This window comes from Micromys minutus (genome assembly GCF_963924665.1).
Source record: "Micromys minutus genome assembly, chromosome: 11".
In the NCBI taxonomy this organism is placed as follows: domain Eukaryota; kingdom Metazoa; phylum Chordata; class Mammalia; order Rodentia; family Muridae; genus Micromys; species Micromys minutus.
Genome location: NC_137980.1, coordinates 16,892,438 through 16,920,264, shown reverse-complemented (window position 1 = coordinate 16,920,264; position 27,827 = coordinate 16,892,438). Strand labels below are relative to the sequence as shown.

The following is a 27,827-nucleotide window of genomic DNA, read 5'->3' as shown; positions in this document are numbered from 1 at the left end:
AGTACATGCTTAATTTTAAAGTAAATAGATGTGGTGAATGATTTTCTAATTCTCCATTTGTGCATTCCAGTGAAGATAGGAACTGTGTATGAATCTCTCATTCACTTGCAGCTAATACAGGCGTCCACCGGCTTTTCTCCCTTCTCCTCCTTCATTCACTTCAATGTCCCCAAATTACTTATCCACAAACTGTGTGCACCAAGTCATTTCTTCAGAGATACCCAACCATGAGTAGGTCATCATAGGACTTGGTATAAATGGGAATGCATCTATTGACAAGGATCAGAAGGGGAATCTGGTCAATAGAAGGTACAGGTGTGATATAGCTCAGTCGATAAAAGCAGAGAAGCCTGCAGGGGATTCTGGGAGGGCATCTGTTGGCCACGTGAGCAGTAAATGAACATACCATGAGGTGTGGGGTATTGCTCCTCAACTACAGTCACCGGAATTCTCTAAGAGGCCGAGAACTTTCTGTTGCAGACAGCAAAGGCATTGACTGAACGTTCCTCTCTCCATGACACTATCAAAAAGACTCCTGGGAGGGTAGACCAGGTATCCCATAAAAATAATAGCCTGTCACTATGAAGCCACACCCACACACATCTTCTCATCTAAGTGTGCAGTGTGAGTTAGCATGCCCTTCGTCAGCCCAAGGAAGTAAGACAAAGACAGATAAGTAGCCATTGTCACATGACATGCAGGTGTAGGCTAGATTTATTCCTTAGGCTTCCTAGATTCCTCACTCTTAATCGCTGCCCTCACTGATCCCAAGATAAAAGACCCAGATTTGGGGAAGGTTTGTTTTTAAGATGTTAATCTATATTTAAACATGAAAAAGATTTCACATAAAGATCCTGTTTTCTAGTCTCTATTGAAAACCAGGAGAAAAATCTGTCAAAACTGGAGTTGTGGACTTGTAGGTCAACAAGCAGGGGGAACTGAGGAACAGGGGGTGGGGATAGGGGCTCATTCAGCTGACTGCTTTGTGGGGTGTTGAGCCTGGGAGAGGTGGAAAGGTTCAAGGGAAACTGAGTTGTTTCTTGCAGAACATGGGGCTGGGCCCACCTGGGAGCTCAGTGGTTATTCAAGAAGTGAATGGCCATGTCTGGGCCCTCTCCCCCTCTCCCCATCTCCCCCTTCCCTCCTCTCCCCCTCGACTCTTGATGACTTGAAGATGCACCAACTATGTGACTAAGAGATAATACACCACACTGCCTTTTGCTTTTGTCCCAAGCAGGACTGGGGCTCTAGGGACCTACAAATCTTGAGCCAGGCCCGAGTTCAGTAGTCATTTTTATTAACTGAAAACATTTGCTCCTTTACAAACCGAGTTTGTGCCGTTTGTGCGGGAGTAACCAAAATAACTGTACCCAGGCGGGTGCTTTGCATTAGGTTAAACACAATGGGCTCTTTGAAAGTCCCGGCAGGGAGTGGCCAGGTAGCCTTCCCTACCTGTTCTTAGCAGAGAACTGGGTACAATTCTGTGTGTGTGTGTGTGTGTGTGTGTGTGTGTGTGTGTGCTCTCACTCAAGCATGTAGGCTTTGCTCCTGTATCATCAGCAAAGCTCATTGGGAGAGGGCAAGTCTGGGGCATAGCCTGGATGACGTAAGCAGCTAAGCCTGAGACTGCTGATCCCCTGCGGAGCGAAGCCTGTCCTCCCTTACTGGCCAGGCTCCCAGGCCTGCCTTTCTCTGCAGAGGGCCACCTCCCTCATCCACACAGGAAGGGGGTGAGGGCTCTGTCTGGAGTCTGCGGTGGCCTGTTTCTCTCCACAGGGAAAGGAGCCATACTGTATGTCCTCTCTTAGGAGTCCCCATTCTGAAAGGAAAGTTCCTTGCTCTCTTTTTGCCCAGGGAAGTAAGAGAACTATAATTTTAAAAATTGTTTAGCAATCCTATGCATTTATATAATAAAGGTAACTCATTTTCATCTCCCCTTTCTCTCACGCCTCCCTTCCGACTTGTCTTCTTTGTGTGTGTGGCCCATTGAGTTTCATTAGTTTATTGTCCACACGTGGGCAGGAGGCTGTTCAGTGGAGCAAGGGCAATGGACCAGAGGCTGTGTCACTGAAAAATAATCGACACCCCTTCCTCCAACAACTGTTGATTTTTGACAGTACCTTGAGGAGCATGTGGTTTCACCGGCCTCTCCTCCATCCATTGTGAGGTGTTGGTGGGCCCATTTTTTTCTGTCCTCTCTTATGTGATACTCCCAGACCTTGGAGAGGTTGATACAGCTGCCCATTTAAGGCAGAGCAACCCCGCCTCATCAATTCTGCTCAGCTAAGGGCTTGTGTGCCGACCTCTGCTGGTGCAGCATGAAGCTTCTCAGGTGAAGGCTTGGGCACCTGAAGCCGGGCTAAAGCATGGGGCGTGGGGCTCTCTCTCTCTCTCTCTCTCTCTTTTAATATCTATTTTTTCTTATTGTCCCCCAATTGTACTTGTGATCAGGGTCTTGTTTCTGGAGCTAGGAAACTGAGGTCTTATTCGTCACCCTGCTGCATGGTTCCCTTCTCAGACACATTAGATGTCATCCAAAAGCTTTCTGATATCCTTGTTTTTAACTGTTGTGGCTTGCTGAATCAGAGCCTCTGAATTGGAAACAAGTTCACTATCATTTCCTTCAAGGATTAATTCATCCTTCTGGGCTTGAGAGACTGAACAAGCAACACCTGTCCTCATCCGAACCCTGCGGATATATTTTTCACCCAAGAAATTTTGGATTTCAACCAAAGACCCATTCTCCTGAATAACGACGTTGATGGGGAAGTGAGCATCCACAGACCTCATCTTGTAACGGAAGCCCAGTGTGACACCCTTGATCATGTTCTGAACATGACTGCAGATGCTTCTGACAGTGGCCAGCTCCTTTCTGTTACCCCACCATTTGTCAACACGGAGCCTCTTCTTTTTCTTCCCAAGAAGACTCAGCTCTACATCGATGTGATTGAAGTCCCTCTGCAGAGTTCCCCTGGGGCCCTTCACAATAACTGTGTGCCCCTTCAGAGTGATTTCCGACATTATCTGGAATGTCGACTGTCTGATTGCTGAGAATGTTCTTCATTCTGAAACACAAACACCCAGGTAAGATGTCTGGAGCGGGGAAAGTCCTACACCAGATACCGGAAATCGCCAGCTAGGAAATTCAGCGAGAAAGACACCAGTGGGTCGGTGACCAGGAGTGGCCCGGGGGTGTGTGGGCTGGGGCAGGAGTGTTAGAAAGCCCGGCCCGGTGCGCCATGGCGGAATGGCTGCCAGCATGGGGCTCTCTTTAGCTCTCTATAGAAAATGGCTGCTGAGGCTGAAGTGGGGTTTGTGCTGTTGGTGTTTGATTTTAAGACCATTTTGCTCTTTGGCCTTTACCTCTTGAGTACTGGCATTTTAAAGAACGGTTTTATTATTCTATGTTACATATACATGATCATGGATTCATTATATTTTCATACCCATGCATAGCATATTTTATTATAGTTTCTCTCTGTCTCTGTCTCTCTGTCTCCCTCTTGAGAGTGAATAAAGAAAATAGAATTTTGGTGATCCAATGTGTCTTATTAAGGTTGGTGATAGGACCGTGGGGAGGAGTTTGTTGCCTAGAGCAGGAGCATCTCCTCTGTGGTTACACACCTGAGGAAAAAGCCTGTCTTGTATCAATTGTCAGCTGTGTACAAATCCTCAGCAAGGGGTGGAGCCCGGTGAGCCCCTCCCCTTTGCAGGACAGGCTGTTGATGGGCCCAGTCTTGAGCGGGTAATGACAGCCGTGGTGAGTCCCAGAGTGCCGCAGCCATATGTATTAGTGAGGGTTCTCGTATAGGGACAGGCTTGATAGAATGAACACACACTTTAAAAGGGATTCACTGGATTAGCTTACACACTGTGCTCCGGGTAGTCCAGCAACCGCTGTGTCACACTGGAAGATCTGGTAGTGGTTCAGAATACAAAGCTGGATGTCTCAGAGTCCCACTGGAGCCCGGAAGGCCTGAGGAGTCCTGCAGAGCTGCTGCCATTCATGTTGGAAGTCCTAAGTGCTTGCTTCTAGTATCAGTTAAGGAATGCCACGGCAATAGGATAGTAGAATCTTACGGATGTGTTACAGTTGATTCCAGAGCTGGTCAAGCTGACAACCAAGATAAGCCATCGCTCATGATGAGCCATTCCACACCATGACTGGAAGTCAGCATTCCACGCCACGCCCTATTTCCTCCAGCGCTCACAGTTCTTCTGCAGCGTTGCGGGAGCCTTGCATGGTGTGACGTATATGTTCCTTTTGTGTGTAAGCATTTTTCTCAGGGCATGGAGCAGTCTTGAGTCTCTGCTGACCACTGTAAAGAAAGCATCTTTGCCCAAAGCTGACAGCGTTTCTCTTCCATCAACATTAGACATAGTTACAGGAAATTTCTTGGGCAATAATTATGCCAGTTTGAATGGTGGGAATTTTGATGGTAGTGAATCTGGAAGTGCAGAGGGGTTCACATGGTGGGGAGTGGCCAGGAATGCTAATGGACAACCTATCATGCACGGATGGTTGGTTGGCCAGGTCGGTCCCAGGGCAACTGCTTACTGCCAAATGCCAATAGCACCCAGGGTTGAGAAACAATCTCATCAAGAAAGATGCCTGCTTTGTATTTGAGTTTTTTGTTTTGTTTTGGGACAGGGTGTCATGGAGCCCAGGCTGGCCTCAAATACACTACACAGCTGAACATGACCCTAAATTCCTGATCTCCAAGTCTCTGTTTCCCATATTCTGCGATTAGAGGTGTGAACCACAACATCTGACAGGTTTTAATATTTAATATCTAAATATTAAATATTAAGCGTAGATGTGGCTCAGTGGCACAGCACAAACCAACACGCACAGATCCTGGGTTCTATCCCCAGCACTGCCAAAGACCAAAATAGCAACCAAAATCCACTATTTTATGATCAGAAGAATAAAAAGTAAGTTATTTAAGATGCAGATAAATCTTCTAGAAGCTGTTTGAGCATTGTCTCACGATTTATGGTGCACAGTAGGTCCTCAGTATATATTTGTACAATGAATGAATGCATGAATGAATGGCAGTGTGAAATCATATGTCTTATTTTGTTTGTCATAAGCTGTTCTTTCCTCTTCTGAAACAGCCTTCAGCCTTGGGGGTACATGTTGCACAGACTACGTATATATCTGTTCACCTACTTAATTTTCTGCTTTGGAGTTTAGCAAGTGAGGCCCTGACTCCAGCCACACTTCCTTTAATAAAATGCTGTCAGATTCGCTAATGAGCTTGGTCTTTCCCCTACACCCCCAAACTTCGTGCTAGTGTCTGGGTGAGTTGGACTTGATACATTTCCAGTCTGTGCAAGAACAAGATTTGACATTGATGTAGATGGGAGCCATAAAGCTGTTTCTCACAGAGAAAAAAAGTTCATGATTAAATAGTTATATATATATCCTTGACTTTCACAGCTCCAAGTCGTATGTTTCAAAGTGCTGGCAACTGGAGGCCTTGGTAGAACTGGGTTCCATTTCTGGTGCTCCTTGGCTCCCTCCCAAGTTACCATTGGCCCTGTGTCTTATAGACAGTGTTGTTGTCCATATGGTGAATGGCCCACAGCATTGTCATCACACGAATTTCTATCACAATGTCTTTTCATTCCCAGAAACTGAACCAAAGACCTTGAACATGCCAAGCAAAGTCTCCATGACTGAACTACATCTCTCCAGCCTGTCTCCTCTGTCTGATAATGTCAAGGTGCTTTCTGTTTCCTCCTCTAGATGTGAGTTCTCTGAGGGCAAGGGTTTTGTCCTTACCCAGCCATTTCTGTATTCCCAGTGCCTAGGATGGTGCCTGCCACATGGAAGACATTTCCTAAATATTTATTTAGGGAATCAATGTGTAGCAGGGCAGAGGGACTTAAACACTGCATAGGTACCCGATGCATACCGGCCCCCATCAGAAGTGGTCAGATGTACAGCCCCTGTGTGAACTACCCATCTCTCTTCATAATCCTGCATTCTTAGCCTTATATCCTGAGCTTCCAATCAGATGCAGGATCACCAGCGTGTAGCATGGGGTCGATACCATCCCAGGCCACAACAGTAGTGATTATGTGATGTCACACACAGGCCAACCTGGCTTGCCTAAGACAAAGGAATTTCCTGGGCTCCATAGGTCAGTGATCAAATCACTGACACCTTGACAGTATCAGTGAATTGGCCACTCTCTGTGACAACAACATTCAGTGGAAACCTATGGCACCTTGCCGTGGACACTTCTTCTGGTGAACTGTGGCCTGTCAATGGTCTCTTTCTGGCAGATGGGTGACATCTTAGAAGTGGCAGACCAGTACAGGTAGGTGCATGAGGAATGGGGACAAGGACAACATGGTGCATTGTTTGATACAAGTAAACGAAGGCAGTTGCTCAATTCGAAGTGAAGGCTGGTGGGAGTGGGGGAGGGAAGAAGAGAGACAGACAGACACCAGGAGATGTGTCTCTTTGAAAGGTGCAAACATGCAGCAGTACAAATTAACCCATGCAGCTGCACATGCGTCCTCTCCAGTGACTGCTGATTGACAGCTGCTGATGACCTGACATTTTGCACAAGGAAAGAGTGACATGCAGAGGATAGTGAGTGTCTAGTCAGAGATGTCTACACTCCAGGCTTATTAATTAGGCCTAATTTAGTCCCCTAATTTAGGTCCTGTTACATTTCTGTAAATCGCTTCCTGATGTCATTGTATAAAATCACACCCAGTTTTCTTGTCTTCTTGAGCAAGTTAATACCTCTGACTCCTTCTTTATATGAAATAATCCTAGTAGACAATTTATCATGGCAAAGATGTAAGGGATGTATTTGAGCCATAGAGCAAGCATCTACTTCTAGTGTCATTGAAGTGTGTCTTCATCAGGGTTTCTATTCCTGCACAAAACATCATCACCAAGAAGCAAGTTGGGGAGAAAAGGGTTTATTCAGCTTACACTTCCATATCGCTATTCATCACCAGAGGAAGTCAGGACTGGAACTCAAGCAGGTCAGGAAGCAGGAGCTGATGCAGAGGCCATGGAGGGATGTTACTTACTGGCTTGCTTCCCCTGGCTTGCTCAGCCTGCTTTCTTATAGAACCCAAGTCTACCAGCCCAGGGATGGCACCACCCACAATGGGCTGGGCCAGGGGTGGCTCCACCCACAATGGGCTGGGCCCTCCCCCCTTGATCACTAGTTGAGAAAATGCCTTACAGCTGGATCTCATGGAGGCATTTCCTCAATGGAGGCTCCTTTCTCTGTGGTAACCAGCTTGTGCCAAGTTGGCACAAAACCGGCCAGTACAAAGTGGATCCATCTTTATTTCATACCAGAAGAACCTGGTCTCTCATAGGTTACTTGACTTGCCTAGGATCGTCCCACCATCAACCAAGAGTTGAATGATGGTTGCCCGACTCTCATTCCTCCTTTCTTTAGTACTAGCCTGCTAAATGTAACAGGAGAAAAGTAAAAACAGGGCCAGAGCGGTATCCCAGAGGCTAAAGTGCTTGGCATGTAATCCTGACGGCCTGAGTGTGGCCCCCAGAATCCATTCAAAGGTGGAGAGAGAGAGAACCAACTCCACAAAGTTGCTCTCTGACCTCTGTGTGCATACCTTGGCGTGGGTGTGTCCACACACAGATAATAAATATTTAGAAAAGAAAAACAAAGCCTCTTTGGAGGCCAAGGAAAGGGGCCAGGGGAGAAGAACTTGCTTGGAATGTGAGTTTCTGCAGACCCTCTTGCCCTCATGAACAACTTAAAAATCTGGTTTTCATCCTGCAGCAAGCGTTGCAGAGACAATCAATTCGGGGTGTTGAGATCAACTGTGGGACTTCCTTCTGCTGTAGTAATAGGAGGGAAATGTTACACAGTTTCATAAAAACAGCAGAGAAACAAAATAATGTTTTTGGGGGTGGGGGCTGGGCATTCATTATGCCAGTCTTGGGGGCAGCCAATTTATCTTCCTAATTATGTTTTTGCTTAAGCTGATTTTAAAAACGTGTTTGTTTATCCCGAGCACACGCTGATTAGCAGCAGGGAGAGGTGACCTGGAAGCATTTTGGGTGGTAGAGGGAAGATATTTTGAGATTCGAGGCCGTTTCCACGGAGCTTGGGATGTAGAAGGCTGGGATGCTGACAGCCCTGTGAGGATACTAACTGTCGGAATTATTGCTGGCATGATTTAAATATAGGGTCTCGCTTACACACCCAGGGGTAAAGAGGCCCCTGGCTTCTTGCTCAGTCTGCCATGCTAATCAGAGAGGGATTACCACTGGGAGGAAGAAAGGAAGAAGGGATGGAGATATGGCTCAGCGGATGTTCTGGCTTGCTTCCCACTGCTGTGGTAAAGGCTATGACTAAAAAACCAACACAGAGAGGGAGGAACTTATTTTACCTCACAGCTTACAGTCCATTGAGAAGGGCAAGAACTCGGGGTAGGAACCGGGAGACGGGAATTGAAACACAAGCCATGGAGGAAGAACACTACTTACTGGCTTGCTCACTTTTATTTTTCTACAGCGCTGGGTCACCTGCCCAAGGTGGCACTGCTCACCAGGCTATGCCCTTCCATCTTAGTCATCAACCAAGAAAACGGCCCACAGGCTTGCCTACGGGCCAATCTGATGGAGGCATTTTGTGAGTTGAGGTTCCCTCTTTTCAGAGGACCACATCTAAGCATCACAGTGGGTAAAGAGCTCACTGAGCAAACCTTCCTGCCTGAGTTGAATCTCTCCCCCTCCATGTAGAAAGCTGGATGTGTTATTATTTATGTCTGAAACCCCAGCGTTTTATCTGGAGAGCTGGAAGGTGAAGGTAGCTGACTCATGGAAGCTCGTGGACCAGGAAGCGTGGCAGATGTCGGACTCAACAGCCCTGTCTCCTAACAAGGTAGACGGGAATGATCCACACAGATGTTGTTCTTTGAGCTTTTACTCACACAGCAAGATAATAATAATAATAATAATAATAATAATAAATTTTAAGGAGGAGGAGAGTTGGGGTAAAGTTCAACAGTAGAGCACTAAATAGTCTACAGAGAGAGAGAGACAGGGAGACAGAAAGACATAAACAGACAGAGACACAAAAAGACAGAGAGAAAGTTTGAAGGTGGTGGGAGGACTTTCCTCTCTCTGCAAGGATGGTTGAGCGCCTGCTGCATACTGCGAATTGTACTAGTTAGAAGAGCGGGATGAATGAGGCCGTTCACTGACCGCCACTCTGAAATTCTGCACCGTTGTAGAGAAAGCAGCGTAGGAAACAGAGAGGTCATGGCCAGTGAAAAAAGTCAAAAAGTCGGAGCCTGTACAAAGGAAGGTAAAAGAGGGGGCAGCCCCTCACACTTCCTGGCTCCTTCAGTTGCTATGGTAGAGAAGTGTGAAAAGTCTGTCTGGGCTGCTAGGAACTCTTTAGGCTCAGAGTCTGACGCTGAAGATCGTCAGGAGGAGGGAGGAGTCAGGTGACTTACTCCTTCTTCACCTTCTGCCTTGTCATCAGGATCTGTGACTCTGCTTCCTACCACCCAGTGCCACTGAAGTCCACCTCAGCACTGTGACCATGGCTTCTGGGCTTTGGTAACTTCCTTCAGCTGCCCTTCCAGCCTCGGGATGCCCACCAGCTGCTTCATGGTGCTAATTCATAGTTTCCCTCACTGTCCGCTGGTTGGAGGCTCAGCATTTCCATTCCTTGGAAAACCATTACCCATGTGATTCACTCTATTTAAAGCCAGGAAGTAGTTTCTGTGTTTCTGGGTGGGCTCTGTGCTGGTTGGGTTTTGCTAACCTGACACGGACTTTGACAAAGGACTCTCGGTGAGGAATCGCCTCCATAGGAATGGCCAGTGAGTGTTGACTGCGGGCTCACATTAATGAGTGATGAGGAGGGCCCAGCTCACTGTGGGCGGAGCCACCCCTGGGCAGATGGTCCTGGGGGGGGGGGAGGAACCCACTGTGGGCGGAGCCACCCCTGGGCAGATGGGGGAGGAGCCCACTGTGGGCGGAGCCACCCCTGGGCAGATGGTCCTGGGAGGTATCAAGATAGTTAGCTGAATTTGAGCTTGGTGAGCAAGCTAGTGGGCAGCACTCTTCCTGCCAACTGTGCTCCAGTTCTTGCCTCCAGGTTCCTACCCTCATTTCCCTCAGTGACAGCCAGTGAGTGACTGGGAGATGTGAGCCACGTGAACCCTTTCTTTCCTGAGGTGTTTTTGGTCAGCATCTGATCACAACAACAGGAAACAAACTAAGATAGGATGTGATGGTTGGGGGAGGGGTGGCTGGGTGGTAGGTAGGTAGGGGTTGGGGAAGAGGGGACTTCCTCAGGGACTGGGATGCTTGACCTGGCTCTCAAGGAAGAAGGCTCTTGCTAGACCGACATCCACTGAAGGCTGTGTCATGAAAATACTTGGAGGAGTGAAACACATGAGTGTTGAGGATCAAGGAAAGACAGACAACGCTAGCATCAGGAACCGCCTGATTTTTAGAAGGGGAAATTTCCAGCCACTTCAGCACTAAGCAGCTCTGCTTAGCATGGGCGTGGAGAGTGAGGAGTAGACTCTTTGCCTCAGACCAGGAGGCACCAGGACTCGAACTGCGCGCTTTAGTTTGATGGCTGGATATAACAGAGAAGACACATCTTGGCTGTTCTTCTGTTGAGTCTAAGAAATTTCTTGTTTCCCTGGCACATAATGGATGTTTGGTAAATATTTTTTGGGTGAATTAATTATATTTGAGTAGCTAATATTTGCAATTATAAAATATTCACAAACACATGAATATATCTGAGTGATGGATAGTATTTGAGTTGTGCTTTTTCTTTCCCTCTCTTCTACCACTTAGCCACAGTTCTGGGGGCTGTGATAATATTGGAGGTCTGCTGGAGTTTGTGGCATGCTAGCTCTGGGTTTTCTGTCTCAGTTCAGGTTATCACAGACTCACTCTGCCGCACACTGGTAACCCTGCCTGTGACTTTAATTGTCAGTTTGAGTCAACCTGGAATCCCCTGGAGGATGACTTACATTAGCTTGGCCTGTGAGTATATTTGTGTGGGATTGTCTTAATTATGTTAATTGTTATAGGAAGAGCCAGCCCACTGTGGGCGACACCATCCTCTAGGGTAGTGGTTCCTGAACTGCAGAAGAGTGTAAAGATGGAGTTGAGCACAGCAAGCAGATGAACAAGTATGTACTCTCCTCTGCTTCTGACTGTGGCTATATGACCAGCCACTTGAGGTCCCTGCCTTCCCCACAACGGATGGACTGTCAGGAATTAGAAGCAGAAATAAAGCACTTAAGTTTTTTGTACCCTAAGTTGCATGTTCTCAGGGTAATTTGAACACGCTATCAGAAGTGAAACTAGAACTCAGTCCCTCTGTTTGTTTAATGACCCCGCTCAGTAGAGCCATTCCATCCTGTTCATTTACAAGCACCTATATATTTATAGCTGATGCTATATATGAATAGCGACAACATTTCCATGCACAAGCTAAAATGGGTCTTGTATTTGTTCTGACCCTGTCAGGCCAGAGAAGCAGGTGTTACTTTGTTCCCCCTTTACAAATAAAGACAAAGATAGGAAGACTTAGCAGATGCTGCATCTACAAGAGCCTGAGTTCATTTGTACTGCAATGACTGAAGTGAGGGTCCAGATTAGATCACATCTCCTGCCTTCTTTGAGATGTAAAGACATGTAAGATATACCTATTGGGGACAGACATTAATACTCAGAGTAGAAATCGTTGCTAAAAGTATAGAGTAATTGGAGGCAAGAGAAGGGGAGCACCAAGAGTGTGATTCCTGGCAGCAGGCATGACAGGGGTGAAGGGAGAGATCAGCAAAGAGGCTGGAGCCTGCAAGAGGGCTTAAGGGCTGGGGGAGGGTTTGCCCTGTGGCCTTCCTGCTAGCTAAGGAGATTTGCTGAAGACCTTTGAACATTGCAAGGGCAAGGTGAGGTCAGATGGGGGCTGAAGGAAATGGCAAGGGGAAATTAAAGCAGGTAAAGTTAGCAAGAACAGGACAGACATCTACTTGGATCCCTAGGTCCTGGGGGTCTGTGGTAGAAACTTGCAAGGGTAGGTTGTAGGTGAAACACCTTGACCCCTGTAGATGACTCTTTCCATAAGTACACACATCCAGGTTGGTTAGGTGTCTTCCTGGGATGTTAGTTAGCCTTTTGTTTTGGGTGTAGTCGGTCCCCATAATACCTGCGCTCATAGCAGGGAAAACATATCCTGTGGTGGCTGAAAAAGAGTCATCATCTTAAAGTCTATGTGGGATGACGGGCTGACTCATAACACTCTTCTTAGGTCATGGGAAAAATGGCCCCAGGGATTCCAGAAGGATCTGGAAATCCTGATTATGGAAGGAAGATGACACTGGTCCTCTGTAGTCATCTGTATCTTTTTAACCTGTCCTTCATTTCTGCCCTTGGTGCCCCCTTCACTGCTCTATATGGTTCAAAGGGGACTTGATCTAATGTGTTATCCACACACAGAAGTATATCCCAGATGTCAACCAGACTGTTCTAGGACATAGTGATGGAGTCAGCTACAGCCCACCTCCCTCCTTCCTTCTCTCCCTCCCAGTTTCCCTCCATTCCTCCCCCCACTCTGTTTGTATGTGTGTGTCTGTCTGTTTCTCTTTGTGTCTCTCTGTCTTCCTCTCTGCCGCTGTCTCTCTCTGTCTCTGTCTCTTTCTGTCTGTCTGTCTCTGCTAAGGTCGAGCCCAGGGTCTCATGTATGCTAGGCAAGCACTCTGCCATTGAGCCACAACCCTGCCTCTGGTCTCTTAAAGATATCTGGAAGAGTCTCTCAGGCAAGAGTTGTTTTGGAGATGTGTTGTTCTCACAGAGCTAGGATGGTTTGTTTCAATAAAGGTTAAAATGTACCTCATCGGATAGAAGCACACAAACAGAAGCATGAACCAGAGGGTCTTTGAGCAAGAGGTGATTTAAGGAGCAAATACAGCCCCAGCTGTCTATAAGCCCTACATCTGAGCATTGTGATAAAGGAGCATTCTGTAAATATATTGACTTTGTTTTTCTCCCAGAGAGATTCTAGCAGCTCACATTGTCTCTAAAGATCTAAAACATCTTTTCTCTCTACCTGAAGGGAATCCGGGTATTAAAAAAAAAAAGTAGATAAGAACTTCATGTGGTTTCTGTTCTGATTTGCATTTCTTTCATCTCTAAAAAGTTTGCGTTTTAGTGTTTATTGCCTGTATTTTTCATGTTCAAATGGCTCCCTTTTGCATTTCTGATATTCTCTCGGTGTGTGCACCATTGCCCTATTGTTTCTAAGGGCTCTCCTTATAGCAATGACCTTACGTGCTTTTCTGCTTCCAGGAATACCAGCTCTTTTAGTCTGCCATTTTGTTGACTGCTTGTTATGGTTTTTAAAACATAACTTTAGCATAATTTATATGCAAGAAAACGAATCCAACCTTAGTACACAAATGCTTGAATGTTTAAAGAGATTTATTTATCATTTGTGTGTGTGTGTGTGTGTGTGTGTGTGCACGAGCACATGCACGCCTGTGTGACTTTGTGTGTGCCACACACGAGGGAAGGAACCTATAGATGATATAGGATCCCCTGTAACTATTAACTGCAAGCGAGCTGCAATGTGAGTGCTGAGAACTGAACTTGGATCCTCTACAAGAAACAATGGGAGCTCTAAACTCTGAGCCATCTCTCTAGCCCTGAATAATTCACTTAATTTTAATGAATGTATATCTATATGACCATGACCACGATTCAGAGACAATATTTCTGTCACCCTGGGACATCCTCTTGGGCCAACTTATTCAAATTTAATTTTCATGACTTGTGCTTGAGTGTGAGTTTGTGGGCATACGTGTTGGTGTGCATGTACATGTCTGTGTACACACAGAGGTCAATGTCAGGAGCTTATATTAATCACTCTTCACTTCGCCTTTTGAGGGAGGCTCTCACTCTGAACTGGGAATTCTCTGCATCAGCTAGACAGGCAGGACGGCAAGACCTCTTGTCTCTGCTGTCCCAGCCTGGTGGTCTCGGGGCCATGTATCCATGTGCCCATGCCTGGGTTCTGGGAAAACAAGCTCATGTCCGATGCTCACTCGAGAGTTTGTCCAATTGAACCATCTCCCCAACCCAAATTCCAAAAGTATTTTTATTAGTTTTTTTCCAATTCTAAGCATTCACATATATGAAACCATACAGATCGTACTATTTTACAAAGTGCAGTGTCTTTTAGACCCTCCCAGGACACTGTGCACAGCAGTTGTTACTTCTTATTGTTGTGTGGTAGTGTGTTGTGTGACTATATGATAGTTTGCTTATCCATTCTGTTGGTGGACATTAAGAGGCTTTCTAGTGTATTCTAGTGATGTTGGCATGAACAGTCAAGTAGACATCTTTTTGGTGGGCATGTTTTTGTTTCTCCTAAATAAGACTTGCCAGAATATATAATGACAGTTTAACTTTACAAGGCATTGGCAAATTCTTAAAAGAAATGGTATTTTACACTCAAGCCAAGACTGAGGGAAGCTTCAGTACTCTGGTCTCCAACTACAATTAGTACATTCAGCACTGTGCATTGTTTAACCTTAGCCACATGACTGGGTGTTTCTCAGGATTTGGTTTAGGTTTTTATTTCTATCTCTTTAAGTACCAAGTAAATACGTCTAGCTCCTTTGTTAGACCTGTTTTTAAATGTTTCATTCATTTCTATTGAAGTGTCTTGTAGGGATTTTATGTGAAGAAAATGCAACCAGGTAATAATCTAGAGGAATAGATTTCTTCCCCCCAAACACGAACTTCTCCAAGAGTAATAATTGAATTTAGAAAGGTTGTGAGACACAAGGCCAATATTAAAAACATTGTATTTGTATGTACCAGCAACAGAACTTGGATATGAAATATTAAAATACCATTTATGGTATCATCAAAACAAATTATTGGGAGACAATTTTATTTTATTTATTAATTTTTAAAAAGTTATTCTAAAGCAATGAGCTTCATTATGGCATCTTTCTGTTCTTACTGACTCGAGTCTCGCCCTCTTCCTCCCCTCCTCCTGCCCTCCTCCCCTCTTTCATGGCACTTGTACCCTCTTACCCTCCCTTCCCTTACCATCTCTTTGTCCCATTATGGTCCCCACTCCCATCTAGTTACATGCACAAATATTAAAATCTATAATCCGTATATGAGAAAACACAGTATTTGTCTTTCTAAACTTGGTTTTCTTTTGATTAACACAATAACTTCCAGTCCTGTCAGGTTTTTTTTTTTGAAGATGTCGTGTGTGTGTGTGTGTGTGTGTGTGTGTGTGTGTGTGTGTGTGAGAGAGAGAGAGAGAGAGAGAAAGAGAGAGAGAGAGAGAGAGAGAGAGAGATTTGAATATAACTCCATTGTCCATAAGTACCACATTTTCTTTACCCATTCTTCTATTGATGAATTTTCGGCCTGGTTCCATTTTGCCTATTACAAACAATACCGCATTAAACCTGGATGTACACGGATCTGAGCCATTTGCTGATCTAGAGTCCTTTGTGTATAGAGCTGAAGGTGGTACAGCATCTAGCTCATATGGTGGTTCTTTAGAGATAAACTTAGATAAAATATAATCAGACCTAATGGACAGGGAAAACCCCACACAGACCGGCTGAAAGAGCCTGAAGATATGCATCAGGGAAAGACTATGTATTTGTATATCAGATCTAATATTGAGAAGGCACTCATTGCCCTAAATTCATCTAAAACTTTGGCTAATCCCAGTTGACACCCATCAAGTAGTTTTATAGAGATGGACAAATGAACTCTATGACTTTGGAAAGAGATAAAGCTCACTTAGACTTGCTGAGAAAGGAGAATGTGGTCCGAGATCTCATACTGATTTCACAACAGAGTCAAGCCCAACTAATCAGGGCACGAGGGTGCAGGAGAGAGAACAGACCTGAAGATGGCCAACAGAAGAGTTCGGTGCAGGTGTTTGTTATTTACCAAGACTTTTGACAAGGTAAAGATAGTCACTATTGACAAATGTTGCCAAACACTTGGCTATCGGCCCAAAAGAAAACTGTTATTCAGATGGAGACCCACAGCACAAAGATCAGCTTCAGAGGAGCCAGAGACTTAACCGTGAAAGCTGGGACTTGGATAATCTGGAATAAGGGCCTTAGAGGAACAGATCTGAAACCTTGACAAGAAGACAAAGCTTTCTCAGGACACAAAAGTTACTTAACCTAAAGGAACAGACTTCATAAATTGCATGCCATTAAGGGTTTCTGCTGTCACAATGATGGAGAAATTGAAAAGGCAAGTCTCAGAGGTGGGAGAGTGCAGAAAGCAGACACATCAACAGGAGAGGTGATTGTCCATGTGCCCGCAATGTACAGAGACACTTTTTATTTACACAGCCAAATGCATCAACCTTTTTCTCTATGATGCTCCTTCAGTATTTTTTTTTTTTTTGCATTCTATTAAGCCTGCACTACATACAAATTTATAATTTTCTAGCTTTTATAATGTTTATATTCTACTCTAAAATTAAATCTAAAATGAACACGTGAAAGATTTTAAATGAACCCTCAGTTACTTTGTAAGGTGAGCTTGGGACTAGCACTGAGTCACAGAACACTTGGCGTGGTGTGCATGAGGCCCTGGGTTCAGTTCTCAGCACCATCCAAATGAAAGTTACCAGCTTACTCCAGTTCTGTCCGTGGTTGTCCACCTCTTGCTAACTCCAAACTTCCTGTGAGTTATACAGTGGATGCCTAGAGACTCCTGGGCCTCTTCTGGACTTTTTTATTCTGCTCCTAAGGCCCATTGACAACAGTCAGAGACTCTAATTTCTTTTTCTGCTTTGTACTTGTTTATGCTGGTCTCTCTTTCTCTCCCTTCCTTTATCTGCCCTCCCTTTCCCTTCTCCTTTCCCCAAAGGTACCTTGAATTCTAGTTATGAGGATATTCTTGACTTTATTATCTAAGTCGTGTTTACTTGACAAGAGAATGCAGAAATGAGGGTATTAAAGCTAGGGACAAACTAACCTATAATAACTTGACAGTCCAGCACCCCTGATTCCACTGGGTAGAGGGTGGAAAAAGAATCACTTTTTAAAATCATACAGGTCTTTCCCAAAGTACAAATCTCCAGGTGGGACAAGGAATTACTAACCATTTGTAATAGTTGTTGGTGTAAATTGATTTTTTTGAACCAAGAATTACTTTCCACATTCACCATATGCAGTCTGAGGACAAAGTGGACATGACACCAAATGAGGAAGACATGCTAAAGATCTTACTCATGGCAAAATCACACTAAGCTGATTTCCACATGTCCTTTCAAAATAACCAGTCGCTACTGACTTTGCCCATGAGAACAGAGAAAGGACAAAGGACCTTCAGAGCTCAATTTTAGAGTAGGACTAAATGTTAGGAACAGAATTTGGGGGAACCCATGATTAGGATATCTGGGAGGACTTCTGTACAGCAGCAGGCCTCTTAGAACAATGTTTCCCCACTATTCTGTCTTTGGGGAGATTATACCTCCAACGGGACCCTTTTGCATGGTCTTTACATGACTCATTTGGAGGCAACAGAAAAGACTACAAAGACTAATATGCCTTGTAAACTCAAGATTGTATTACTGTGCTCTGGAATGGGGGGAAAGGAAGATGGGAGCAAGTGAGTTACTTGTGAAAAAGTGTGTGCTGAGAACAGGGCTTAAAGACTCGCCTCCATTTCCCTCCCATAACTCCCATGAACAGTGGTGCAAACAGTGCTAGTCATCTCCTGGGAAACAAAGACTACTACAAGAAGGTATTCCTTCTCCCAGGTCTTTGGGTCTGGCCCCAGGACTGTTGAGCAGCGGTCTATAAAGCTGGGCATTCTCCTCCCTTCCAGCCCTGATGACCAACTGGCCCACAGATTAATGAGGCTTAATGTCACCTAGTCTTTCAGGCCAAAAGGAAGAAGCCTACACCTGACACAGTTCTCTAGGAGTCCAGGGTATGTGGGTCCCCTGTTTAAGAGCTCTGTGTTCTTCCTAGCAGAAGCTCCTTGGGACTCGGTGCTTTCCACAAGTCAGTTAAATGTAGTCTTGTGATGCACGGCCTTGTCTTTCTTGCTCATGGATGTCATCTCTGAAGGTCAGCCTCTAATCCTACTTTCTAGTAATCTTACTTTTTATGTGGCATGCATAGCCAGGATGGAACTCTAAATAGCCCAATGTTGTGAGTCAGCAGGCAAGCTGGTGTAAGGACCTGGGGGAAGAGGAGGAGGAGGAGAGAGAATGTGTGGATTCACTGCTGATTTCAGAATGAACTAGCTCCCCACAGCAAGGGCTAGCATGAGGACTAAATCTCAGCTCCTTGATATGCCAGTCAAGTGGGAAACGCTAAACCAGGTAGATGTGGAGCTTTTAAAAATATAATGTGGTTAGTTCAATGCCCTAGAAATTATACATGACGATAAATGTGACTTACTTCTGCTAAGTATACAAGGCTGACTTGATTTGAGGATGAACTTCTTTGACTCAGTGCTCTGCAGTAGAAAAACAAAAGCTGGGTGTTCCAAAACCAGAAGGTGAAACTGCAAGTTTACTTCTACTTGTTCAGTCCTTCATCAACACCTTTCTTCGTCTGCCTAGAGTGACGGATGAACAAGACCATGTGTGCCTTAGCTTGTCGGACCAAATGGTGAGGAGAGACGGTATTACCAGGGGCCTGTGTCCAAGATACCCCATTTGCTTTGTTTTTTTTTTTTTTTTTTCCTCTTACCATTCTGAAGCAATCTCTGTCTCTCATCCTGATGTCCTTTGCTTTTGTTCGTGTTGATGGTATTCACTGGAAGTCCCCGTGCACTGGTTATGAGAGTGTGGGGGAGGGGTTGGGTGTGAGGGTCTCTGAGGCAGGAAAAGGATGCAGCAGAAATAACTCCAAGAAAGTAGCTCTGGGAAAGCCTAGGCAGGGATTCAGTGTATTCATGAACTTAGACATTGTTGCCCTGCCGACAGCTGACTACCCATGCAACTCTTGGGGGACTTGGAATCCTCAGGGCAGTATTGATAAAGGCAAACAGTTGGCTCGGCAGGGGAAGAGACAGTCAGTTATGGAAGTTTTCCAGACTCCTCAGTGTAAGCCTCCTGCCGAGGCTGAGTGGCAGCGCCAAACTTCAAGTACATCCATGAGAAGAAGTATAACAATTAGGGTGCCACGACGTTCAAGTATTGATTGCTCTTGCCTTTTACGTATTTAATTGTATACCTACCTAGATAATTTAATGTAGCTATATTATTTATTTAATGTAACTGAATGCTGACAGGGATTAATCAATACTGACAGTAATAAATTGCAATATCCCCAAAATTTCGACACAGGGTTCCCATGAACCAGTATAAGCCAACTCTAATATGCTTCTTGTTCCAAAGAAGGACAGAAATGCTGAGTGTCTTTGGAGTGGCGCATCCAATTTCTAAAGAGATCACAGGGTTCCTGGCTCCTGTTTTATCTCTCTTCTTGTAGGAAAACATCTTTGAAATGGGTCTACGGCAAACAACAGGGGTTCTTTAAACAAGCAGCAATAAACCACACAAAAATAAAACTCTTCCAGGCATGAATTCCTCATTCCCCTCATGGGTGTATACATACCACATTGCAGGTATACAAGCAAGGGTTATACAAGAAGAGTGAGTTCTGAGATATTAAAAAAAATAAGGAAGCCTGGAGGGACTCAAATTCAAACCTTCCAGAAGGTTCTAGAAGCCAGTTGTGGTATTCAGATGGGGAATACTTGGGTGTGGGAAGAGAAGCAGGGGAAGGAATGGAGGGAAGCTTCTTCTTTACAGCTCTGCCGCAGGCTGATCCTGGAACAGTTCTTGAGGAATATTTCCTTACAAGAGCCTTTTGATAAAGAAAAAAAGTCTTTCCATTAATATGTGTTGTGAAATCGGTCTCTCAGACATCAGGCTGGATCATCATCTGTGGTGCCTTAGTGGGATACAAAATGAGAAGGACCTGAAACCTAGGTGCCGTTAAGTAAGTTCTGCCCCACTGTGTTCACGCAGAGAGGAAAATGGCCAAATCCCATTTCAGTCCATTGCTGGTCCAATTTGCTTTTTCTGGTTGGGAACAGTCAGAAATTTGTGTCCAAAAATAACACTGAAATGTGTGCCTTGGAATCGTCACATGTGTGTAAAGTTAGTTCAGAATTCCATTTGCATGCATGGTCTTGTGTATGTGCATGTACATGCATGTGCCTGTATGTGTGTGCACTCACAGGGCTGGGTAAGAAGATGAATGCTCCCTGATATGTGTATGAAACCATGCTTTTCTATGTTTTTTGCATGTTTTCTTCCTAGGCAGCAGCTTCCAGAGCAGAGACAGGGAAGAAAAGAAACTGAAAAGATCCATCAGCATTTGTGAAGGCCTACCTGGAGCTAGGTATTAGGCATGTCACTTGCTTTTGATTATTTCTGGCACTGCTTGTAGACCTGGGGGGCGGGGAACATTCTCCCGGAGAAGCGCCAGAGTCGAATAACCAGGAAGAGAAACAGTGGCTTGAACTTATCTATGGCTCACCCAAGGCCTTTCTTTTTCACGCTGTACATTGTATTGTACTTAAAACTCACTCTTTCCTGGTCAGTCCAGGAGAGATCAGAGAAGTAGGAATAGCACAGTCTCCATCTGCTGATACCAGGACCATCTCTTGGAGAGAGCTGAGCTCACTGGTGTGTTTTTGGTGCAGAGGTTTCAAAGCAGCAATTTACAGTAGAAAAATCTCATGTAGGGAATGCAGTGGTGTGGCTCTAAGAATCAAAACATTAAGTCAGATAATGCAGCCACTCACGGGGACTTGAGCTAAGGGCTACAGTGTATTCATATGTGCACATTTCTTCTTTAACTTCAGAGCACAAGGGTTGTTGGTACTCGGAGGAAAAGCCAATACAAGAATAATGATGTCACGAGCAGAGAACATACAGGGTTTGCTTATACAAAAAAATTATTGACCGTGGGATTTTCAGACAGCCCTGTTCTAGAGTTTAAAATGTGCACTAACGCCTCTAGGCTGATTTATATGTTGTTTCCAGCTGCCTATCAAAGCTGAGCAAGCAGCAGAGGCCGTCATCCATATCTGATCCTCCTTGTGGGGGGGGGGGACCCTCAGATCCCTCTCTTCTGTCCTTTGTTTTCTTCCCTGGGAAGAGAAATATATCCTCACCAGGTTCCCAGAACAGAGTCTGCTAAAGCCCGGCTGCCCCTTAGAAGAGAAATGTCTTTTGTTTTGTTTTACTTTGTTTTGATGTAGGACCTTCCTAGGCTAGCTTTGAACTTAAAATCCTCGTGCCCCAGCCTCGCCGTTGCTGGGATTGTAGGTGTCCATTACCATGACCTGTCCAGGTAATGGACAGGTTACTTTTTATCAACTTGACCCATGAGAGAGTCATTTGGGAAGAGGGAACCTTCCTCTATCCGAGTGGCCTGTAGACAATATGTGGGACATTTTCTTGGTTCATAATTGATGTGTAAGGATCCAGTCTACACTGAGCGTTGTGCCACCCTTGGGCAGGTGGTCCTGGGTTTTATAAAAAAAGCAACCCACGGGAGCCAAGCTGGTGAGTAGAATTCCTCCACGGTCTCTTCTCTGGTCCCTGCTCTGACTGCACTGTCCTGAACTTCTCTCAGTGACAACTGTGACCTGGGATGTGTGGGGCACACATCCTCCCCAAGTTGCTTTTGGTCTTGGTGTTTATCATCACAACAGAAAGTAAACTAGACTAGGGTAGGCTGTAGACTGGAGGACCCTGAGGGGGTAAGCCAGAAGAATTATGGCTTCTGTCTGTTGAGACTCCTCCAGCCCAGGAAATCTTCACTCCAGGAAGTGACACTCACCCCATGGGACCCTGAGAGGAGCATGGTCCCCACGATCAGAGCCCCACCTGCTTGTGTGACCCAAGGGGGTGGGTTGGGCCAAATGTCTGCTGATGAGGAAGTGGGGTGGAATGTGAGGATCCTCACTGCTGACGTCAACCTTGCCTTTCATTTTATTTATACCCGTGTCACTGTGTCACGGGATCTAATTTTCCATTGTTTTTTTTTTTTTTTTCTCTCTCTCTCTGGTAGGAATCAAGCGATGACAAGAGAATTTATGTCTGAGCCTAGAAAAATATTTTTAATTTGAACCCACGAGTTGTACAGGATTGTCTCTCTCTCTCTCTCTCTCTCTTTCTCTCTCTCTCTCTCTCTCTCTCTCTCTCTCTCTCTCTCTCTCTCTCTCTCTCTCTCTCCACCCCTCCTCATACATACCCCCTCTCTCTAACACCCCCAGTGCCTCTCTCTTTGAACGGATGAAAACAATACAGAAGACCACAGACCCACACTGCAGTGCGTGGCGGCCTGAGGACCCACAATGGAGGAAGACGTGCAGTCGCTCGCCCCTCCATCTTGGCAGGGTGTGCCTTTCTGACATGGGCACCGGTGGTGCCAGGGAGCAGAGAGGTCACATGAGACAGAGTGAAAGCTGCGGCCACTGTCCCAGGAATGGGGTTATGATTCTACCGATTGCCGGCCGGCCTCACTTGCGGCCTTTGCTGGCGCCTCAGGGGCTTTTACTGCTCCAAGGCAGGGCAGATTTCAGAGCAAACACCAGAAGGCGGGAACTATTGGGAGATGTTGGGGGAAGGCAAATTGTTTCTCATTTGCAGAAACCACTTTTGGGGAACATGTCTTCAAGGAAGAATATGGCACCTGTGTCCCTCTAGTAGACAACCAGCTTTTCTCTGCTGCTTCCTCAGCCTGTCAACAAGTGTACTTCTTATCCTTTCTGAGGGCCCCAAACCCCCCAGAGCAGATCTCTACCCAACCTGTGTCCCTGCTCCAACCCAGAAACGAAGCCCCCCAGAGCAGATCTCTACCCAACCTGTGTCCCTGCTCCAACCCAGAAACGAAGCTCCGAAGCTCCAGGTTGACCTCCACGCACCCTCTGCTCTGTCAACAAGGTCTCCAGGGCTAGCTTGCAAGCAGTGTTTTGCAGCCTCTGACCCTGGGGAGATGGGACTTCCTTGTACCGGTTGTGAAGATGTTTGTTTGGGCTTCTGATGAGGAGATCTGATAAGAGAGGCCCAGTGCCTTCCCAGTCAGTGAACCAACAGGGTCTGAGGCTTTAAAGCAAGCAGAAAAGGACACCCCACCCTGTGAGGTAGCACAATGCCAGCTCCTGTCACCTGAAATCTTCTTCAGTATTTAAAAGTGGGTATCAATGATTTCCAGTGCCCTTACCTGATTTCATTTGCCCTTGGTTTTTATTTTATTTTATTTTATTTTGGTGGTTGGGCTTAAAGTTTCCAATTGCACTAGCAAAATAGCCTGCACTTTATTGAGGGTGCACATGCTTGGCTTGAGATTGTTTTTTATTTCTTTGTCCCCTTTTCTCTAAGAACTGAAAAAAAAAAAAAAAAACAAAACAAACAAAAAAAAAAACTGACAAGAAATAGCCAGGGATGGTGTATATTCTTACACCCAGAAGGCTGAAGCAGGAGGATTGCAAATTTGAGACCAACCTGGACCATGTAGTGAGTTCCAGGCCGGGGAAGGTTACATAGTGTTCCTCTGCTTTAAAATAGACAAAATGGCCTGGATTAGGCTGTTCCCCAGCCATAAAGCTGGACTATAGAACATTAGCCAGTGCCTAACAGCCGGCTCACGACTGGCCCACCATGCCCTTGCAAATGGCTCCCTGAAGGCAAAGACACTATGTGCTTCCTACAAGACAGTAGGGTAGACATGGCTGTTTCTGTTCCATAATCCTTCTGTATATTTATTGTTCCAGGAGTTTCTCTGTGGTCAGGAGACTCAGACAATGAGCAGTAAATAACTCTAGGGTTAAAGAGGAGGCTTACAGCCCAGTTCCACTGGCAATTAAGAAAGGGTTTGTCTACTAAGTATTTTTTCTAGGACTGGAGAGATGGCTCAGCAGTTAAGAACTCAGAGTGTGCTTAAGGGAACCCAAGTTCAGTTCCCAGCAACCACAATGGGTAGCTCACGATTGTCTGCAACTCTAGCTCCAGGGGGATCTGATACCGCTGGCCTCCACGATACCTGTACCCACATCCACACACACACCCATCCCCCACATACCCACAAACATGCACACATGCATGCTCTCACACACACATCTTTGAGAATTACTTTTCAAAGTTTTGCATTCAACTTTAAAGTATTGTATATTCAAAGTATTCAACAAAGTTGAAGTCCAGATTCCTTTACCTGTGTAACCAAGTCAAGGCAAAGAGTAGGTATCACGTTCCAGGCACCTCCTATGCCTGGAAGGAGAAGCAGGACCCTGGATGGTGTCCCACAGCATTGTCACCCTGGATGGGACAATGGCCCTCAGTTATTGTCATGCCCCATGACAGTGGGATCAAGAAGTCCTGAAGCATCTCATAGCAGGCTGGTCCCTAAGCATGGATAGGAGAAACTAATTAAAAGTGTTCACCGAATGCAGAGGGATGCCGGCTCTCTGTGACATTCCACATACACATGGTCCTTGCTTTCACGAGAACCCAGTCTGCTAGGAAGACATCCTTTACGCAAGCACACCAACGATCCCACACTTTATAGAGTATGAGGACACTACATGAGAGAAGATATTAGCAGGGGCCCGGTATGGACTGGGGAAACAGGGTCAAGGAAGTCTTGTCTGAGGTGATGTAGTTAAGAGAAAGCTCAGAATAGGGCTGCGTAAATTTCAACATACGTCAGAATAGCCCAGCAGTTTACTGTGGTACAGGATCCTGGTCCCTGCCCCACAGAGGTTTTGACTATAGATATGGATGGACTTCCCCCACCCTGCAGTGAACATTTTCAAGCTCCTGGATAATGTTGAGGCTGCTATTTTGGAAACTACAGTTTGAGAATTACTTGTGCAGAGGACCTGTCTGTTTAGCCAGGTCAAGGGGAGGAAGATCAGGGTGAGTAGAGGAAATTGTATTTGTAGACTCTCACACACAAGGATTCAGAGGGCAGAAGCTTGCTGTACATAGAAGACAGTGAACTCATGGTCCTGTGGCTTTGTGGGCGTGTTAGAGGTAGTCTGGACCTTCACTCCCATCCTGAACCCCCAGTGCAACAGAGACACCAATATATCTGAGAATGGTCCCACCGGCCCTGGGGATGTCCTGCTGCAGTATGGGCCTGCAGACATCCTGAGCAACTGAAGGGATGAGGAAGCAGAAGGGCCAAGCACTGAGTAGATACTTTAGTCACGTTAGCTCCCCTCCCCCTCTACTCTGTGGCTTGAAATACAGTCCTGTCTCAAATTCTCTCCTTTAGTTCTCAGAGGATGTGTTCCTGACTTGGCGATGAGATGTGAATTTTACTCCTGCCAGTAAGAAGCATTGCTACGAAGGTGGGTCATTCTCCTAAAGTGGGTGCCACAGGATTTTTTTTTAAAGCTATATTTATTTTATATGAGTACACTGTCTTCAGACACACCAGAAGAGGGCATTGGATCCCATTACAGATGGTTGTGAGCCAGCATGTAGCTGCTGGGAATTGAACTCAGGACCTCTGGAAGAGCAGTCAGTGCTCTTAACCACTGAGCCATCTCTCCAGCCCGGTGCCACAGGATGTTAAACCAATGAGAGCCCAGGTTGGAGTTTAGGGTCCAAAGGGCACAGTCGCTATGAGATGGATCTGATTTCATCCCAGGAGCAATGGCAAGCACAGGAGAGAGTGAGGGGAAGGGGATGAGCAATCAGTTCCTACAGAACACAACATCTCACTGCACAATGGATGGGAAACTTCTGCAGAACAGTGGGAGAGAAGGCCGCAGCAACGCTCCGAATAAAGGCAGTAAAACTCGGAGAAAGCAGCTCTGCCTGGAGAAGCCGGAGGTCACAAGATGGCTAGTGACATTGGAGCCACACCTAGACCAGAAACTTCTAGAAAACAAACAGATCCGGAGGATAAACAAGCAGATCTCCTTTAAGAACTTTTTTGTTATTGTTTTAAGCTCTGACCTAAATCATCATCAAAAGCTTCCAGAAGATGCATAGCCACATGGCATTGAATTTGATTTAAAACATTACATAAACCTTCATATATAGAAACACATATGGGAACAATCTGAAAATATTTCTCCTCAAAAATAGTGGCATTTACTTTGCGAATTTTCTATTTCTGGATGAATTATGTGAAATACAATTTGGTCTTGAGAGACACTACAGAAGAAGAAGAAAAATAAAAAAACCCAACTGTATCACCTCCAAGTGCAAATGGTTTCGGTTGCTCATTCGTTCATTCAGTTAGCCCATCAGCCCACCAGCTGAGTTTAGCTGGGAAGTTTAAAATGTAAAGCACCACCACATGTCAATCAGGAGCAACAAAGCTATGCAAGATGTTTTGCCCTTAAGGCCTTTAAAAGCCTAGGAGATAGAAAATAACTGAGTGTAAACAATCCCAGCACAGAGAGGTGGGAACTGTAATTACAAACAGGGTGGCCCAGGGTGTAAAGGGAGCAAGCTATCACCTGGGAGAACTGTTGGTAGCTTGACTGTTTATGGAGAAGAAGCCACTTGTGTTGGTGATATAACGGGACTGGACACACACAAACAAGGGCCTGGGAACGCATCCCATCCGGAGGGCTAGCCAACAGACAGAAAATGGCATCATGTGAGAAAGGTGTTTTTGCCTCGTTAGGGACATGGCTTGGGAAAAGCTGGCATGAGTAGGTGTCAGTCTCCCGGTAGTGTCTGAGCATAAGTCTTCTGGCTATGAGTCACTAGAACTTGAGAAGCCACGCGTTTGTCACCAGCTTCCCTGCACACGTGTTTTATGTGGCACCTCACGCCTGACTTTCATCCGATCAATGGTAAGTTTGGGGTTTGTTTTCATTTCTAAAAGTACGTTTGCTGCCAGCCTTAAAATCACAGTGCACTTCCAAACACTTCTAAAGGCTGCAGACCTTTCTGTGAAGAATTAATGATTCTATGTCTTTGGGTTGAAGGCATGGGAGGGGAATTGTGCTCATTCTGGGAAGGGATGGATGGCTATGAAGCAGGTATGGGGGATGGGTTAAGGGGTTGCACAGTACCCGTGGGAAGCTCTTCCTACCCCTTGGCAGGTAAGACATGGAAGAAGGAAGCCACTGGGGCGCTGGAGTTGGGAGATGCTGCTGAAGGGCATAAGTATTATCAGCGCTCTGGATTCTGGGCTGATGCTTTCGCTTCCAACCAATGCAGCATCTATGGGCCAAGTTCCTAGAACACCCAATGGGTGAAGGAGATGAGAGTTGATCTTGAATCCACCCTAACCAACCCTAGCATTAGTATTTGTATGCTCCTGAAGAAAACCCAAGTTTCAATAGCAAACACACAAAATGTCTTCCAGATATGCATGCTGTCTCGAGATCCTTATAAAAGGAAGAATCTCAGGGAACCAATTGGATTGTGAAGCGTGTCAGATTGAGAAGACTGTAGTTTATTGCAAGCTTGGCCAATGTAGCAGCTGGGCCAGGCTGGCCATGACTGAACCCCCAATGCCTACCACTGTGTCTGGAACCCAACTGACTATTGATAAACATTTGTCTGAACAACTTGACTAGTGAAACATCTAGAACACCAAGCGATGTAAGGACGGGCATTTAGAACTCTCATAACAGAGGAGTTCAACCTCACCGTCAGGAGCTAACGTTCTTAGACCTAGGACAGGCAGATGAATGACTGTTGGCTCTTCTGCTTCCGGTAACTTTTAGACTACAGATTCCACCACCTTTCAGGCCATTTGAGAGTGTCCCTCCCTCCATTTTTTTTTTTTTATCAGTCACTTAAAAGAGCACCATTCTAAATCTCACA

The 27,827-nt window shown here is 45.5% G+C and overlaps 1 protein-coding gene across 1 annotated transcript; it reads right to left on the bottom strand.

Annotated features, from left to right (window-relative positions):
• Positions 1-2,523: 2,523 nt before the first annotated feature.
• LOC308427656 (large ribosomal subunit protein uL6-like) lies at positions 2,524-3,021 on the bottom strand (the record flags this gene model as incomplete). Its single annotated transcript, XM_080925826.1, has 1 exon — positions 2,524-3,021. The coding sequence occupies one exon, from the start codon at positions 3,019-3,021 to the stop codon at positions 2,524-2,526; it is 498 nt and encodes a 165-aa protein (XP_080781952.1).
• Positions 3,022-27,827: the final 24,806 nt, after the last annotated feature.